Source organism: Natator depressus, chromosome 10 (assembly GCF_965152275.1).
Source record: "Natator depressus isolate rNatDep1 chromosome 10, rNatDep2.hap1, whole genome shotgun sequence".
Lineage (NCBI taxonomy): Eukaryota > Metazoa > Chordata > Testudines > Cheloniidae > Natator > Natator depressus.
The window spans coordinates 41,481,431-41,500,083 of NC_134243.1; the positions used below are offsets into that span (position 1 = coordinate 41,481,431).

Consider the following 18,653-nt stretch of genomic DNA (forward strand, 5'->3'; position numbering starts at 1 on the left):
ACCTTTCAATGCAGCTCCTCTGACTGAATATCCCAGAACAGAGGACACCTTTCTTAATAGATCTTGATGAGCCCTGTGGCCCTCTGGTGGTGGTGAATCGTTTGCTACCTCAACAGCCTCACCTGGTGATGAAGACGATGACGCAACAGGATTCTGAGGTTGTGGTGTATTGGAGAAGCCACCAGAGTGACTTCTGGCTGCTCAATACCAATCTCGGTATTAGGAACTGGAGAGTAATGTCACAGTTGTAGTGCCGCACAGGAGTGACCTTGAGGACAGTGAATGAGAGTTGAGGGAGAAGGGATGTCCCACAGAGTCCAGAATGTCCACTGATATGGGCATGGGACCCATCCTTGTCCTGGCCATTGCCCTTTTGGAGGAACCCAGTGCTGTGATTGCTGCATGACCCATGGTGCCCAAATCTCTGATGAAGCATAGGCTTTTCCTCTTGACTGGGACACAGATGAATATACCTCCGAGTCTGAAGCCTCTGACAATGGAGGAGCAAAACTCGTTGGATCTGGGGATAGGAAGCCTGAGCCCGGGGACAGTGGTAATGGAGATATCACTGGAGACTTGCCTCTTAACTGCACTGGCTTTTGTGGAAGTTTGGGAGGTAAAGGTACCCCAGGTTCCTGACATGGTGAGGTAGGAGCCACAGGCATAGGTACCTACTGTAAGCCTTCCATTACTACCAGGGATATTGCCACCGAGAGGCTAAGCAGGTGCCTTGCAGCTGCACTTGCCTCTGGGATGGTTGAGAGTGGCAATGACTGATGACCCTGATACCAGGATCTTTCAGTGAACAGCTTCAACGGACCTGGCACAGGTTCCAGAGGGCAATTCCTTCTTATAATCATGGAATCATAGAATATCAGGGTTGGAAGGGACCTCAGGAGGTCATCTAATCCAACCTCCTGCTCAAAGCAGGACCAACAACTAAAAACCTTAAAAACCACAAAAACTTCTAAGGAAGGAGATTCCACCACCTCCCTAAGTAACCCATTCCAGTGCTTCACCACCCTCCCAGTGAAAAAGTTTTTCCTAATATACTTCTTAGGGAATGACTTCTCTAGGGAGCATCTCTCCCTCAAACGTCTTGCAGAGTCTCTGCCTCTACCCGGCTTCAGTACTGACAAATTTAGATTCAGACTCATAGACTTTAAGGTCAGAAGGGACCATCGTGATCATCTAGCACATTGCAGGCCACAGAACCTCACCCACTCCTGAGCGTGCTACTGAACCTGAGGAGGGATTATGCCTTTTCTTTGGCACCAGTGAAAGGAACCAAGAGCCACAGACATCTCCCGTGGGGTGTTCCATACTGACGCTGATGTGTTTGGGGCATTTTCCATATGTGACAACTCCAATGGATGGCAAAGTGCTGCCTCCATAAGTAAACACTTGAGCCTCACCACTCTATCTTTCTTTGAGCAGGGCTTAAGTCCTTTACAAATTTGACACTTGTCACCGACGTGGAATTCTCCCAAACATTTCAGACATGCTGGGTGTGGGCTGCTGACTGGCTTAGGCTTCCTGCAAGTCTGGCAGACCTTAAACCTCAGTGAGTGAGGCACCATTCCTGTACCATTCCTCACACTGAAAGATAAAAGTTAGTCAAAAAAGACCTAAAACTAAAACCTTCTGCTAAAAACTAGCTAAACTAACTAACTTCTAACAATAAAAGGGAAAAGAGAGAGAGAGAGAGAGAGAGAGAGAGAGAGAGAAGTGAGGGAAGCACTTGTCACAACAAGTTTGAAATTGCTCCAAGAACTGCCACTGGTAGTAAGAAGGGACTTGAGGGAGGTCGGGGTGGCTCTGCTTTCTTATACCTGCATGATAGCTGTGGGTGTTTGGGCTGCCCTGACAGGTACTGATGAGGGAAGAAGTTCTCCAACAGCTACGCACAGGGTGTACACATACCTACAGTGGAACGGACATATGCAAGCATTCAAAGAACACACTTGTTAACTGAATTTTGGAGAGGGGGGTGCACAGGTATACAAAAAAACCCAAACTCAACGAGACTTGTGATAAAATCATGAGAGTTGGCAACACTGCTATCAACAGCTCAGAATTCAGTAAACTCAAAACCATTTTATATCAAAACAATCAAAGGCACTTCTCAGTGAGAGCTATATGATGCCCTATTCACCTTTCTATCTACACCCATTTTGACCGTAGAGCTGTTAAAAATGGTCGAGAGCATTATTATATTTCACAATAAGTATTTTGCTCCTACTCTCCTTGTATTCAAAAATAGATTAACTGGTTTTGCTCATACTTTCCAATAAAATTCATCTTTGGGCAGAGGCCACAAATGAAAATTTCAGCCTGACAAGTAGAACTTTCAGAATGCTGTCAAGTAGTATCACTGCTTAAATGTAGTAGGTACTACCATTCCTGCCAATAATATTGATTCACTTTTCTAGCTGGACCTCTTACTGCATACTGTGTTTGGCTGAAAGAATAAACTGAAGTCTGAAAAACAAGTTATATACTTAGATCAAAACAACACAAAAAGATTATATAGGGAAGCCTTTTCAACCAGCTAGATTTGAACAGCAGTTCTGTGCTACAGCAGCACACCTTTTTCTATTCTGACTTTTGAAATAGGCATTTCATCATGAATCATTTAAATTCCCAATTAATAGATCTTTCTGGGTAGGTGGTGTGTGCTCAACACAAAAATACCCTTCCTGTGAAAAATACCCTCTTCTTTTCCTCAGTGTCCCATTTCTCTTATTTTCTTTACTGAAACTGATTTTGCTAGAGTTAGCTTTCTGAGAGATTAAAATATTAAATGCAAAGCAAACACTGGTTTGGTTCGGAGATATGCCAAAAGGTACATTACCACATTAAGCAGCAAGACTGCTCGCAGTTATATATGTTATTGCCATTCTGAAACTCAAACTCACACTGATGGAAAGGGACCAAAAAACGTTTTTAAAAAAAATAGAAAAAATTACCCCAGTTCATGATACACAATACCATGTTTTTATTGAATAGAACGTTGCTAGAAGAATGCATTTTCTGGGTGCTGAATTTAAATATCATATTTCCATAGATGAACAAACATAGGAAAAGCTGGTAGCAACCCTTACATTTAGTTAGCCCAACGCTTTCCGCTATAAAGTATGCTTGTAATCTTTTCTGCAGAAGCTCGAACAGCTATATGATTTGCAACAGGACTTTAAAATCCTGCAGAGAGAAAGCCCACAGGGTAAAAAAGTATCTTTTCTTTGTCCCCTGAAATTCCATTTGGGTTTAGCTAAGTTATAAATTGTTAAAAATTGCCACTTGTGTGCCTCAAGAGAATTTTGGCAGCATGCCAACATAACGGAATGTGAATATTCTCGATTGCTGGGACCCATGCAGCCACCACTGAACACTATGCTGGAAACATGTGGGCACTGCTAGAGCAGCTGCAGTAGTGGTTAAGGGGGAGAGATCTGAAAGAAATACTCAACCCTGGACCTAGCATAGAGCACCAGAAACGCCTTAGCATAAAAAACTCCTCCTGTTGCCAGCTAATATAGTTAGTCCTGTAGTTCAAGAGGTAAAGGCCTGTGATGCAAGTTCTTGAAGTTCCAGGACTCAAAACCCTGATGCTGCTGCTTATTTATTTGAAGAAAGGCATTACAGTTGTATAATATAATTTGTCTTTACCATTTTTCTTTTAAAAATCTCTAGAAAATTACATATACAAATGTTTAAAAGGTCATTTAAAGTTTAGATTGCAAAGTCAAACACCTGGAAATTAGGAAAAGCTAGATTGTGTATACACAGAACAAAACAGTTTTTAATTACAAGACCACGTTCTATTTTTCCTCAGGACCTCTGCCTCATGCACAGGCTGGACATACAAGGAGGCAGAATTAATTTTCTATGGGCAACTGGATTTAAGAGGCCATTATTGTTTTTAAAAAATGCATTTTGGCATGGTGCACAAAACGAATAGTCCATCCTTTTGACAACTGAGAAAGACTCCTCTGTAACTTCAGTGTGCTGAACAGTTTGGCTATAATCTTTCTAAGAAGCTAATATTTTGCTAGACAATCACTTACAAGGGATTATTCATTGCCTTTTGGCATGTGAGATGGTTAATCAGTTACATTTCTTTAAAAGATCTGTTTAATTAACCACTTACTCTTGAAAGGGAAGCTTTCAGTTAACTATAATTTACAGTATTGCATTTCTTTTAATCTATTTCACACACAAAGCACCAATGCTTCCTCCTACCTCTCTCTAGCTATGACAGATCACGTACCTAAACATAAGAGTACAAGCTTTAAAATAGGGTTTCTCAACCTATGGCTCATGACCGAAAATTAGCTCACCAGAATGTGTCAGGGTTGTCTGGGCTCAGCTCCTCAACCCAGGAGCTGCAACCTGGAGCATGGGGTCACAGTGGTGCTCAGGTTTGGCACAGTCATCCCTACATCATGACGACAGGCGGCTGGGTGGGTCAAATCTGAGTGAGTAGCACTGTGACCCCATGCACCAAGTTGCAATGTCACTCAAAAACAATTACCCCGGAAATCAAAATGCTCAAAGTGGGAAGCTGAGCCCAATCAGCCCCCCAAGACAGAAGCCAAGAGGGAGTGGGCTGTGTCATGTTCTCCTGTAAGTACTGCTCTCCTGATATACTCCCCCACCCTCACAGCTGCCCAACACCCCATCTTCCATACCCAATCTTGCCTTCCAGCCTAGACCCTGTAATGTACCTCTCCCCCATAGCCAGGCAACTCCCGTTCTGTCACACGGCCCATGCAGGCCTCTAGCCCCCAGATCTTCCCCCACAAGAACCCAGCCTCTTCTGTCCCTCAACTTCTTTCCCCAGAACTCCAAATCCCCTCCACCCCTTTTATCCTCTGCCCCCACAGACTGGGGGAGGAGGGCTTGTCTTCTAAAAGCATGACTTGCATCACTCATTGCTGAACCTATGAGGCAGTGTTGCACGTCATTTCTTGCAGTCAGTGACTGGTAAATCTCATGGCAATGTCACTACACGTTGGGAAAACAAACGTGCTTAGAGTCTTACCCTTGTATGAGTTAGCCAGGATTTTTAAAATAATATTTCAGTGGAGGTTTTGAAAGGAATTAGTCTGGCAAATATTTTATCATGGGGAGCTAATTTCACAATTTACTATGTGCCTCCCATAGCTTTGCTTCAAATAATAATTCCATGAAATTGTTTAATCTTGCAAAGACTGACACCATTAAAATTCACTCATGCTGGAATATGAAATATTTCTTTACTTTAAATCCTGTTGAAATCTTTGACAAACATTCCATTAAACCAAATATATCCACTGCATCTGGCTCACATTATAAATATTCTTTCCAGAAGGCGCAGTCCACTGAATTGCTAAGAATAAGCTTTCTTAGAATTATAGATTTTAATTGAGCACATAGCTTGAGAGGACAATTTCTTTAATTCTATAAAGGGTGATTTGCCACAGTTAAAAAACAGAATGTAAAATGGTTATGTTATCAAATAAAGTAATGAGTCTAGTGGTAAGAAAAGGGTACTGTTAAAGCTAGCGCTACAGCATGATTAAAGAAAAACAGCTTTATTTTCCGCCTTTAATATTTCCTCTTGTCTTCAGCTCCACTTTCCTGATTTTCATTCCTGAAACTATCAGGTCTTTTACTGGAAATCAAACCAGACACCCCCAGTATTCCATTCACCTTACAGGGTTCACAGAAAGGAGATCCCCTGTCCCAAATACTTCATGTCCACTCTTTGGGGACTAGATCCCACCCTTTGCTCATTTTTTTTTTAACATGAACTTTAACTTCTTTTTTTAATGAGGAGTGCTGGGCAGAGACGGGCTCCATCTTACGAAGAGAGGGAAGAGCATCTTTGCCAGCAGGCTGGCTAACCTAGTGAGGAGGGCTTTAAACTAGGTTCACCGGGGGAAGGAGACCAAAGCCCTGAGGTAAGTGGGAAAGCGGGATACCGGGAGGAAGCACAGGCAGGAATGTCTGTGAGGGGAGGGCTCCTGCCTCATACTGGGAATGAGGGGCGATCAACAGGTTATCTCAAGTGCTTATATACAAATGCACAAAGCCTTGGAAACAAGCAGGGAGAACTGGAGGTCCTGGTGATGTCAAGGAACTATGACGTGATTGGAATAACAGAGACTTGGTGGGATAACTCACATGACTGGAGTACAGTCATGGATGGTTATAAACTGTTCAGGAAGGACAGGCAGGGCAGAAAAGGTGGGGGAGTAGCACTGTATGTAAGGGAGCAGTATGACTGCTCAGAGCTCCGGTACGAAACTGTGGAAAAACCTGAGTGTCTCTGGATTAAGTTTAGAAGTGTGTGCAACAAGAGTGATGGAGTGGTGGGAGTCTGCTATAGACCACCGGACCAGGGGGATGAGGTGGATGAGGCTTTCTTCCGGCAACTCACGGAAGCTACTAGATCGCATGCCCTGATTCTCATGGGTGACTTTAATTTTCCTGATATCTGCTGGGAGAGCAATACAGCGGTGCATAGACAATCCAGGAAGTTTTTGGAAAGCGTAGGGGACAATTTTCTGGCGCAAGTGCTAGGGGAGCCAACTAGGGGGGGCGCTTTTCTTGACCTGCTGCTCACAAACCAGGTAGAATTAGTGGGGGAAGCAAAAGTGGATGGGAATCTGGGAGGCAGTGACCATGAGTTGGTTGAGTTCAGGATCCTGACGCAGGGAAGAAAGGTAAGCAGCAGGATACGGACCCTGGACTTCAGGAAAGCAGACTTCGACTCCCTCAGGGAACGGATGGGTAGGATCCCCTGGGGGACTAACATGAAGGGGAAGGGAGTCCAGGAGAGCTGGCTGTATTTCAAGGAATCCCTGTTGAGGTTACAGGGACAAACCATCCCGATGAGTCGAAAGAATAGTAAACATGGCAAGCGACCAGCTTGGCTTAATGGTGAAATCCTAGCGGATCTTAAACATAAAAAAGAAGCTTACAAGAAGTGGAAGGTTGGACATATGACCAGGGAAGAGTATAAAAATATTGCTCGGGCATGTAGGAAAGATATAAGGAGGGCCAAATCGCACCTGGAGCTGCAGCTAGCAAGAGATGTCAAGAGTAACAAGAAGGGTTTCTTCAGGTATGTTGGCAACAAGAAGAAAGCCAAGGAAAGTGTGGGCCCCTTACTGAATGAGGGAGGCAACCTAGTGACAGAGGATGTGGAAAAAGCTAATGTACTCAATGCTTTTTTTGCCTCTGTTTTCACTAACAAGGTCAGCTCCCAGACTGCTGCGCTGGGCATCACAGAATGGGGAAGAGATGGCCAGCCCTCTGTGGAGATAGAGGTGGTTAGGGACTATTTAGAAAAGCTGGACGTGCACAAGTCCATGGGGCCGGACGAGTTACATCCGAGAGTGCTGAAGGAATTGGCGGCTGTGATTGCAGAGCCCTTGGCCATTATCTTTGAAAACTCGTGGCGAACGGGGGAAGTCCCGGATGACTGGAAAAAGGCTAATGTAGTGCCAATCTTTAAAAAAGGGAAGAAGGAGGATCCTGGGAACTACAGGCCGGTCAGCCTCACCTCAGTCCCTGGAAAAATCATGGAGCAGGTCCTCAAAGAATCAATCCTGAAGCACTTACATGAGAGGAAAGTGATCAGGAACAGTCAGCATGGATTCACCAAGGGAAGGTCATGCCTGACTAATCTAATCGCCTTTTATGATGAGATTACTGGTTCTGTGGATGAAGGGAAAGCAGTGGATGTATTGTTTCTTGACTTTAGCAAAGCTTTTGACACGGTCTCCCACCGTATTCTTGTCAGCAAGGTAAAGAAGTATGGGCTGGATGAATACACTATAAGGTGGGTAGAAAGCTGGCTAGATTGTCGGGCTCAACGGGTAGTGATAAATGGCTCCATGTCTAGTTGGCAGCCGGTGTCAAGTGGAGTGCCCCAGGGGTCGGTCCTGGGGCCGGTTTTGTTCAATATCTTCATAAATGATCTGGAGGATGGTGTGGATTGCACTCTCAGCAAATTTGCAGATGATACTAAACTGGGAGGAGTGGTAGATACGCTGGAGGGGAGGGATAGGATACAGAAGGACCTAGACATATTGGAGGATTGGGCCAAAAGAAATCTGATGAGGTTCAATAAGGATAAGTGCAGGGTCCTGCACTTAGGATGGAAGAATCCAATGCACCGCTACAGACTAGGGACCGAATGGCTAGGCAGCAGTTCTGCGGAAAAGGACCTAGGGGTGACAGTGGACGAGAAGCTTGATATGAGTCAACAGTGTGCCCTTGTTGCCAAGAAGGCCAATGGCATTTTGGGATGTATAAGTAGGGGCATAGCGAGCAGATCGAGGGATGTGATCGTTCCCCTCTATTCGACACTGGTGAGGCCTCATCTGGAGTACTGTGTCCAGTTTTGGGCCCCACACTACAAGAAGGATGTGGATAAATTGGAGAGAGTCCAGCGAAGGGCAACAAAAATGATTAGGGGTCTAGAGCACATGACTTATGAGGAGAGGCTGAGGGAGCTGGGATTGTTTAGTCTGCAGAAGAGAAGAATGAGGGGGGATTTGATAGCTGCTTTCAACTACCTGAAAGGGGGTTCCAAAGAGGATGGCTCTAGACTGTTCTCAATGGTAGCAGATGACAGAACGAGGAGTAATGGTCTCAAGTTGCAATGGGGGAGGTTTAGATTGGATATTAGGAAAAACTTTTTCACTAAGAGGGTGGTGAAACACTGGAATGAGTTACCTAGGGAGGTGGTAGAATCTCCTTCCTTAGAGGTTTTTAAGGTCAGGCTTGACAAAGCCCTGGCTGGGATGATTTAACTGGGAATTGGTCCTGCTTCGAGCAGGGGGTTGGACTAGATGACCTTCTGGGGTCCCTTCCAACCCTGATATTCTATGATTCTATGATTCAATGTACATAAAAAAATCTGTCCAGACCTTAATTAGCAAGTTTATGTTTGTGAGAATGGTCATAAGGGAGAAGTATTATAGTTAGCAAAAACAAGCTATTTCAGAATTTACCAATAGCTCAGAGTAATAGATTTTTTTTTTTAAATTAGATTTTATTTAAACTCGATTTTTTGAATTTCAAATATATTTTTCTTTAAAAATAAATCTATTTAAGATTAAATTTGAAGTTATGACACACTATATTAAGGCCTACACTTAGTATAATCTATTACAATAATTTAAATTAAACAATATTCAAGCAGTACATGTACGCTGGCAAAGTTTTAAGGAAAGTCAAACCACTGAACTGGTGAAGTCACTATCTGAGCACTTGGAACCAGAATTTGCTGAGATGGTACACCACCTTTTGACAGTCTGCAGGTATAGAGAATATTTACTTCATTTTAGCTTATTTAGTTAGTTCAGTTCACTGACTGGCTCATTCAGAGTTGAGAAATCGATAAGGAGTCGAAAAAGGAAAGCTTATTTTCCTTTACCAATTGATGAATAAAAATGAAGTATGAGGATGAGATCTACTACTTCTAAAACCTTGAAGGACCTGGTGACTAGAAACAATCAGTTGAATATATTAACTACAGATCATACTTTCTTTGTTTAATAAATAAGAGTTTTAAATGCAAAACATATTTTGATAAACTTATTTTGTTTTTATGTATCCAGCACATTTAAGGTTTGTTTTTTTTAAAATTTATCTAATGTAAAGCTATTTTAAAATGCTGGTTTTGTGCATTTTTAATTGAATTCAAATTTCCATCCAAATGCAGCTTAACACAAATCGAATATAAAATTAAGCATAGTAAATAGAAATGCATCACTAACCATTTTCTAACAAAATAAAAATAAACGAAGAATCTGAAAAAAATTATGTTAAGCTATGTAATTGCTTCAGTTAAGCATATCCTCCTGGGTAGCAAAAAGAAGTACCAAATTTTGATAGTTACCAACTAATGAGAATCTTTCTTCAGGAAAATAACTAAAAAGTACAATTGCAAAACAAGATTAAAATAGATGATTTAAGTCAAGATTTCCTGCTTGCTGATTAAAATCATCATTTAAAAAAATCAAAGAATTAAATCACTTTGATTTAAACCAATTCACCCTGCTTTATACAAAGGACAAAAATACTTCAAAAAAATTTCGAATTTTGAATCGGAATTGCTACTCTAACATAGAATCATAGAAGAATAGGGTTGGGAGAGACCTCAGCATGCTTGATTGTGTGCTGGAATGAAACAGGAAAGAAAAATAGAATGAGTGTTCAGGTGTCTTGTATATGGATACTAGGTATTTTTACAACTTGGCTGGGAAACAGAAGGCTATGAAAAATACTCCAATGAGAAAAAGGTATTCCCTACTAGATTTTGCATAAGAAGATAAGCAGCGGTGTGTAATTGTGCAGAATAGATTAACGTTTTTAAAGTGGAATTTATAACCAAAATTTACATCAAGGGAAAACAAGATACTAACTAGCATAGTAAATCATCCATGGAAGCTTCGGTTTCAGAATGGTAGCCATTTGATCACACAGCAGGATTTACTGCACGTTAGAGAAGAACACCAATTTTCACTAAATCTGCTCAAACAACACTATGGTGAACAGTGAGGCAGAGTTCAGAGTAGCAGCCGTGTTAGTCTGTATTCGCAAAAAGAGAAGGAGTACTTGTGGCACCTTAGAGACTAAAAAATTTATTTGAGCATAAGCTTTCGTGAGCTGAGGGAGCTGGAAAGCTGTTTGGTTTCTACAGAAAATCATCTGTCCTTTTAAATGTTGTATCACACGTGCAGCAGTTTTAAAAGAACTCATCAAATTCTACAGAAAAGAAATGTTACTTACCCTAACCATAACTAGAGTTCTGTGAGATGTGTGATCCCTGTGTCTTTGTTCTCCCACCAGGAGAATGATGTTAGAACACTGTTGAGAATTGAGAGTTGTTTGTTCAGGTTGTCTTTGCTCAGAACATAGACTGTCCATAAAGATGCCTGGAGGCACTGGAGATGGAGCTTTGTGAAGAGTGCCACATAGGTGAAGGTGGCCATGTGGTCTAGAAGGACCTGAAGATCAAATTGTAATCTGAGAACTCATCTGAAGCTGAGCTATGAGGTCCCTCATCGCATGGACTCTGTCTTCAGGTAAGTCTGAGTTGTTGTAGAAGTTTATTTGTCAACTCAGTTTGTTATAATTAATAAAATCACATTTAGAAATTAACGCCTGACAATTTGTAATGCGAAATTGTACACTAGTGAAGGAGGAACTCCTCTTTGCAAAGAGATCTAATCTTTTGGCATCTTTGTCTAAAGGAGTAGACCCAGGCTGGCGCAGTCTGTTGCATCTGGTGATAGCTTGAACCATCAGACGTGTTCAACCATCAGAAAACAAATATTCTTCCCCTTTAGATGGTACAAAGTACTTTTTACTGATCCTTTGGGGGAGAGGGCACAGGTGGCCAGAGTATGCCAGACTACCTTGGTTGGCTCCAATATAGTTTTCTTGATCAGAAGCACCACCTTGCTAGGCCCAGCAGTCTGAAGGAGGTTCAACAACTTGTGAGTGGGGCCCTGGACTTCCTCCAGGGGAATCTGGAGTGACTCCACAATACTCTTCAGGAGGTTCTTAAACTGTTTATAGTTGTTGGGTGACAATGGCAAGGCCAGTGACATCACCTCCTCAGGTGATGAGGATGAAAGCACTGCAGGAGGATTAACTGGGTTTGTCTTTTTGGGTTGATCATCCTTCTCATAATTCTCAGGAGTTGGCTGCAGTTCCTCCCTAAGCAGCAACCTTTGCACTCCCACCTCAGATCCTTTGAAATTGGGACAGCTGAAATAAGAATCGCAAGAACCCAAAAAGAGCCAGTGAGTGGAATCGTAAGGGTGAGGGTACCACTGGTCCTGAACCTTGTGGTGTGCTCTCCGAGGGTGCCCAGAGACTCTGAAGCCCTGTCAGTTAATGTCATACCTCAGAGCAGGCAGAGGAACTACTGTCTCAGCCTCCAGCTCACCTGAGTAGGACTTTTCAGCTTCCACTGGCAGAGACAATGGTACCATGCATTTTGTGATACCTTGGCTGGTGGACAGTACCAGCGAATGGTGCACCAATGGTATGGGTATCACTTTCGAAACAACTGGTTCCACAAGTATTAGCGACTCTGGTTTGAAATAAAGACCAAGTCTTCCACGATAGTGTATCTGGGTCTCACAGGTGGGGAGCAGAATGGGCTTCTGCCTTTTGGTAGAGCCAACCGTGCTTATTTCAGTCAATGTCAGCATTGCCAAGTCCTTCTTCCCGCTGTGCTGTGTCAGTGCAGCCAGCAACTGTTCCCTTGTCTCTCTTGCTAGCACCGGGGTCATTCCTGCCCCTCCTGTGGCTGGCTGTTTCAGGCTGCTCTTGGCCCTTGGTACCAGCAGTTCAGACCCACACACCTCGCAAGCTCCTGACCCACCCATTCTGAGGTGTGGAATCTCATTTGTTTGGGAAGGTGCGGGGAGGGGATTTTTCCAGTTTCTTATGGGAGTATTTGTCCTTACCCTTCTCCCATCACTTGCTAGCGTCCTTAGGCATGGTGTCCGCCGGACCAGAGCCAGGGGGTGTCTTGTGGGGCAGATTACCTGGGGGCAGACTGGGGCCTCATTGTCTACTTCATTAGGTGTGTTTGGAACCAGAACTCACAGGATTGCTGATTCTCTAATGCAAAATAAGCACAAGTCATGACACTCACTCCCCAGGAAGACCCAGGTGCAGGCCATGCAGGATTTGAAACTGGAGATCTTAGGCATATTAAGAACCCCAAATAGTGCATGGTGAGTGATGGACAGGGAACCCCTACACCCTGAAACACTATCTACACTAATGAACTCCTAAATTCGTAAAAAACAATGATCCAACAGTAAGCTATTTCCAAAAAAAGCTAGACTCGAACAGGAACAGCTAGCAAAACTGCAGGGGTTCCATCTCAAATCATAAGCAGCAAAAAGGAACTGGAGAAGCAGGCTATAAATGTCACCCCTCATGTCCTTGATTCAGAGCACAAGGAGGCAGTGGGCACAGGCACGAACCAACAGACACTGCTAGTAAAAAATCTTCTGGTCTCATGCACATGAAGTGTACATGCACTCACACTGGAAGACACATAGGGACCGTCACTCAAATAGAACTATGTTCTATGAAAAACGAATTAAGAACTCATTTTCTGCAGAGTGAGGCAAATCAAATTTTCTTCTTTATTACCATCAAAATAAATTTTATGTCAACAAATACACTTCTCTAAGGAAAGAGCCATAACACAAATGGAATCAACTTTAGCCAGCAACAGCCAAATACCTCTCTCGTCCCCTAGCTGACCAAAGAGACTTTGTAGCATAATATGTAAAAAAAGGCTTTTAGGGCCCAACCCCTTATTTATTCCCTCTCTTTTGTAGAGGTAAACATTTATTTTGAGCTTTAAAGGAAAAAGAAATATTCCTCTTAACTATCTTTCTCAGAGACTAGATGTCCACTGATGTAGTAACCATTAGCTCATACAGGTGTATGGAGTCATCAGGGGCTATGCCTACACTGCAATAAAACACCCGCAGCTCTCCCATGTAAGCTAACTTGGGCTGCAGGGCTATAAAACTGCAGTGTAGATGTCTGGTGCCTGGGTTATGAGACCGACACACCTGCATGTCCTCCATGGGGTCCCGGAGCCCAGGCTCCAGCCCAAGCCTGGAGGTCTCCACTGCAGTTGTACTGTCCCACAGCCTGAGTTCTGTGAGCCTGAGACAGCTGACACGGGCCAGCCGCAGGTTTTATTGCAGTGTAGACATACCCTGTGAGGCTGGCCTGAAAAGACCCACACGCCCACTTACATTCTAGACAACTGGCCTTTAAATCTAGAAAAAGACGTGCAATACTCAGTCCTAAATCAATGAATCAAGGTTGTACAATGAAGGAGACTTGCCTGTAGGATCTCAGCCTCATCTGTTGCAGAGGTTGTAAAATATATAGTGATTCAGGCAGGAGATTACAGGAAGAGAAAGGATGATCTCATGAGGAAGGCAGTTGAATTCTACCATGGAGAACTGGATTCTATCCCTGTCTCTGTCACAGAGTCCCTGTGTGACTCCTGGCAAGTGCTTAAACCAAACTTTCATGTGTGGTCACTAATTGTATGCTCCTATGTTTCTGGGTGCTCAAATTGAGGCCCTCGGATCTGAACTGATGAAGGGCTGAACACTTAGAGCTGCAACTGAAGTCAGTGGGAGCTGGGTTTTGAATACATAAAGTGCTATATAATGCTATGTACACTGAAAAATCAAGTCCGAGGTATCTCATACTGGACACCAAAATTATTGCATACTTTCAACCTTGATTTCTGTGCCTCAGTTTCTCATCTGTAAAATGGGCACATTACCGCCTAATCTCACAAATGTATTGTGAAAATAAATTAATATTTGTGAACCACTCAGATACTCTAGAGATAAGCACCACAAAAAAAGCCCATGAGGAAATTAATAAATGTCTTCAAAGCAGGGTTTGAATAGTATGGAGTAAATAAGGCATGGGACCATACAGTGAACAATGAGGACAAAAAAATACTCAATAGGTGCTCATTGAGTACTGTCCTTTCTGTGCACTGAATGAGGCAAGGATTCTATGGAAAACATAGCATTTGATCATGTAATTAAAGAATATCATAATGCATATGAAGAAGGGAGCCCAATTAGGTTGCAAAGGTAACCTTAATTCTGGAATTTCCGTATTTTCGAATGTTTGACTTTGCAACCTCAACATTCTTTTAACAGTTTTGTGTGCAATTTCCTGTTTTGAAATATCAAACAAATAAACACATGCGATCATGTGGCATCATACTGACACTCCTGTGGTTTAGATCCACTGTTATTTTATCAGTGTTCTGGATTGACTGAGTCAGTCTGCCCACCCTACATGGCACAAGGCTTGTCACAACGCTCAACCTGAAGACTGCCACATTAGAACAGCAGAACCTACTGTGTCACTTTAAAATTAAGCAGAAGCTGCGTGGACTTAGGGTCTAAAACCATAAGTCTGACTTGGCATAATAATTCCTATATTACTAAGTTTAGGTAATGGGAAAGTCAATTTCAATTTACAAGCCATTACTTACTCTTCTATGGTAAGTTCTTCTTCATTTCTCATCCACTTGATAACTGGAGTTGGAAATCCTGAAGTGACACATGGGAAAACTGCACTTTGTCCAGTAACTTTGGTAAGTGGAGAAGGTTGCCTCAGAAACACCAGGTTTAATGGAACCTCTGGATCTGCAAATATTTTGTAAATAAAATGACAATGAAGTTATCAAACACTGAATAAAGACAATGAGATTATCAAGTTAACCCCAGTATATTGCTTCCCTTCAGTAGTAAACACAGTGTTCAAAACAATGAAGCAGCTAGTTTCTTCTTTACCTCTTTTTGGTGAAGCTACAATAAACACAAAACTATAAAGCCAAGAAGGCATTTCTACAGAACACTAATTTGTCTTACCTATAAATTGAGCTTCTGCAAAGGGCTAATCTAGGATTAACTGGCTGCATCTGACTTCCCGCTCCAGACATGCAAATTGACTGTTCTGCTGTTGGAGTTCTGGTTTCTCAAGAGCAGTCTGCTCCAAATTCCCCAGGAAACAACCTGAGCAACTAGCTATACCTACAAAACTTGGAAACAGCCACTCAGTAAGTGGAGGTTACTTACCTGTAACTGAAGGAGCTTCGAGATGTGTGGTGCCTATCTGAGTTACACTGCACCATGTATCTGGATCTGGAGATTTTGAAAGTAGTAGTGTCTGTTGGTCTACGCACCGGCCCTTGGTTCACCTCATGGTTCCATCTGAGGTGATAAAGGCAGGGCAGACCATCCGCATGTCTAGTTCTTTCTTCACTGCAAATCCAACAGATCCACAGTAGAGGGTGAGAAGTGGAATACAGATAGGGACGACATCTCAAAGAACCTCTAGTTTCATGTAAGGAAAAGATGGTTACTCATCTTTGTAACTGTTGTTCTTCGAGATGTATTGCTCATATCCATTCCAATTAGGTGTGCATGTGCCGCGTGTACGATCATCGGAGAATTTTTTACCCTAGCAACACCTGGTGGGTTGGCTGTGGAGCCCCCTGGACTGGCGCCTTCATGGCGCTGGATATATACCCCAGCTGACCCAGCGTCCCCTCAGTTCCTTTTTGCCAGCTACTCCGACACAGGGAAAGGAGGGTGGGTTTGGAATGGATATGAGCAACACATCTCGAAGAACAACAGTTACAAAAGTGCGTAACCGGCTTTTCTTCTTCGAGTGCTTGCTCATATCGATTCCAATTAGGTGACTCCCAAGCCTTACCTAGACGGTGGGGTCGGTGTGAGATGTTGCTGAGTGTAGCACTGCTGAACCAAATGCAGCATCGTCTCTGGACTGCTGGACTATTGCATAGTGAGAACCAAAAGTATGCGCTGAAGACCAAGTAGCCGCTCTACAGATCTCCTATATCGGAACCTGTGCCAGGAAAGTGGCTGATAAGGCTTGAGCCCTTGTAGAATGGGCATTGAGGGGCTCGGCCGGAACACTGGCCAGGTCATACCAAGCACGGATATAGGAAGTGATTCAAGAGGAGACGCGCTGTGAGGAGACCGGGAGCCCTTTCATCCGGTCGGCCACTGCAACAAAGAGCTGGGTCGTCTTTCTGAACGGATTCGTACGCTCAATATAGAAGGTGAGGGTCCTACGAATGTCGAGGGAGTGTAGCCATTGCTCTCGCCAAGTAGCATGTGGCTTCAGGTAGAAGACTGGGAGGAAAATGTTCTGGTTGACATGGAAAGTTGATACCACCTTGGGAAGGAAGACAGGGTGAGGGCGTAGTTGCACCTTGTCTTTGTGGAAGACCATGTACGGTGGTTCTGAAGTGAGACCTCTGATCTCAGACACACGCCTCGCCGAAGTGATAGCCACAAGGAAGGCTGTCTTCCAAGAGAGATAGAGAAGTGAGCATGGGGCCATCAGCTCGAATGGGGCCCCCATAAGTCTAGAAAGGACCAGGTTAAGATCTCATGAGGGTAGAGACGGTCCAGACCTTTATGAAATCTACCGACCATAGGGTTGGAGAAGACCGAGCGAGGGTTTTCTGCTACCTAGCAGTACCTACTGCACCAAGTGGGAGCAGAGGAGCTCCGACTGAGTTAGCCACGCAGCATCCATGCCGTGAGATGGAGGGATTGCAGGACGGGGTGACAGAGACGGCCGTGGTCTTGTGAGATCAGGTCTGGCCAAAGTGGGAGTGGAATCGGCGTGTCTACCGATAACTGCAGTAGCGTGGTGTACCAGTGTTGCCTGGGCCACGCTGGGGCGACCAGAATCAGCCGTGCTCTGTCCCTGCGCAACTTGAGCAGGACCTTGTGGACTAATGGGAATGGAGGGAAGGCGTAGAACAGTTGTCCCTTCCACGGGAGCAGGAAGGCATCTGATAGAGAGCCCGGGGAGCGCCCCTGGAGAGAGCAGAATGTTTGGCACTTCCGATTGCTGTGTGAGGCAAACAGGTCGACCTGGGGAAACCCCCACCTCAGGAAGATGGAGTGGATGACATTGGGACGAATTGACCACTTGTGAGACTGGAAGGACCTGCTGAGGCGATCTGCCAGTGTGTTCTGGACCCCCGGGAGAAAAGACACCACCAGATGGATAGAGTGGGCTATACAGAACTCCCACATGTGAATGGCCTCCCGACAGAGCGGGGATGAACGGGCTCCCCCTTGTTTGTTGATGCAGAACATGGCCGTGGCGTTGTCTGTGAGGACTGCCACACAATGGCCATGTAGTCGTTCCCGGAATGCCTGACGCACCAGGCGCACTGCCATCAGTTCTCGTACATTGATGTGCAGAGATAGCTCGGCGACAGACCATAGACCCTGTGTCTGGACGTCCCCAACATGGGCACCCCAACCCAGGGATGAGGCATCTGTAACAAGGAGGGCTGAGGAGTGTGAAATGGGACCCCTTTGCATACCATTCTGGGATCTAGCCACCAACGAGAGAGCTTAGGACCGATTCTGGGACGGTGACCACCATGCTTAAGCTGTCCCGACCTGGACGATAGACTGTTGTCAGCCATGCCTGAAGTGGGCGGAGCCACAGTCTGGCATGCCTGGTCACATAAGTGCAGGAGGCCATGTGCCCCAGAAGGCTCAGACACATTTTCACTATTGAGGTTGGAAAACTTTGAAGGTTGTGGATAAGGTTTGCCAGAGACTGAAATCAGGTATCTGGTAGGAGAGCTCGGGCAAGTCTGGAATCTAAGATTGCCCTAATGAACTCTATTCTCTGGGCTGGTTCCAGAGTTGACTTTTTCACATTGAGTAGAAGGCCCAACTGATGACACATGGCTATGGTAACTTGAACGTGGGACTGCACCTGTTCCTTGGTGCTGCCTTGGATAAGCCAATCGTCGAGATACGGAAACACTTGAATCCGCTTCCAACGGAGGTAGGCTGCCACGACAGCCATACATTTGGAGAATACTTTGGGGGCCATAGAAAGGCCGAAAGGAAGAACTGCGAACTGATAGTGTTCGCGGTTGACCACAAAGCGAGGAAGTGTCTGTGCACTGGATGGATTGCTATGTGGAAGTACGTGTCCTTCATATCGAAGGGGGCGTACCAGTCTCCAGGATCCAGGGAAGGAATAATGGTCTCCAGTGA

The 18,653-nt window shown here is 44.3% G+C and overlaps 1 protein-coding gene across 9 annotated transcripts in view; it reads right to left on the reverse strand.

The window, feature by feature from the left end:
• NEO1 (neogenin 1) overlaps positions 1-18,653 on the reverse strand; it is a 520,914-nt gene that overhangs the window by 229,972 nt on the left and 272,289 nt on the right. For all 9 annotated transcript variants that reach the window (XM_074965871.1, XM_074965869.1, XM_074965867.1 and 6 more), the window contains exon 4: positions 15,080-15,233. In XM_074965871.1, coding sequence (XP_074821972.1) covers positions 15,080-15,233 — 154 coding nt within the window. The remainder of the gene's footprint in view (positions 1-15,079; positions 15,234-18,653) is intronic.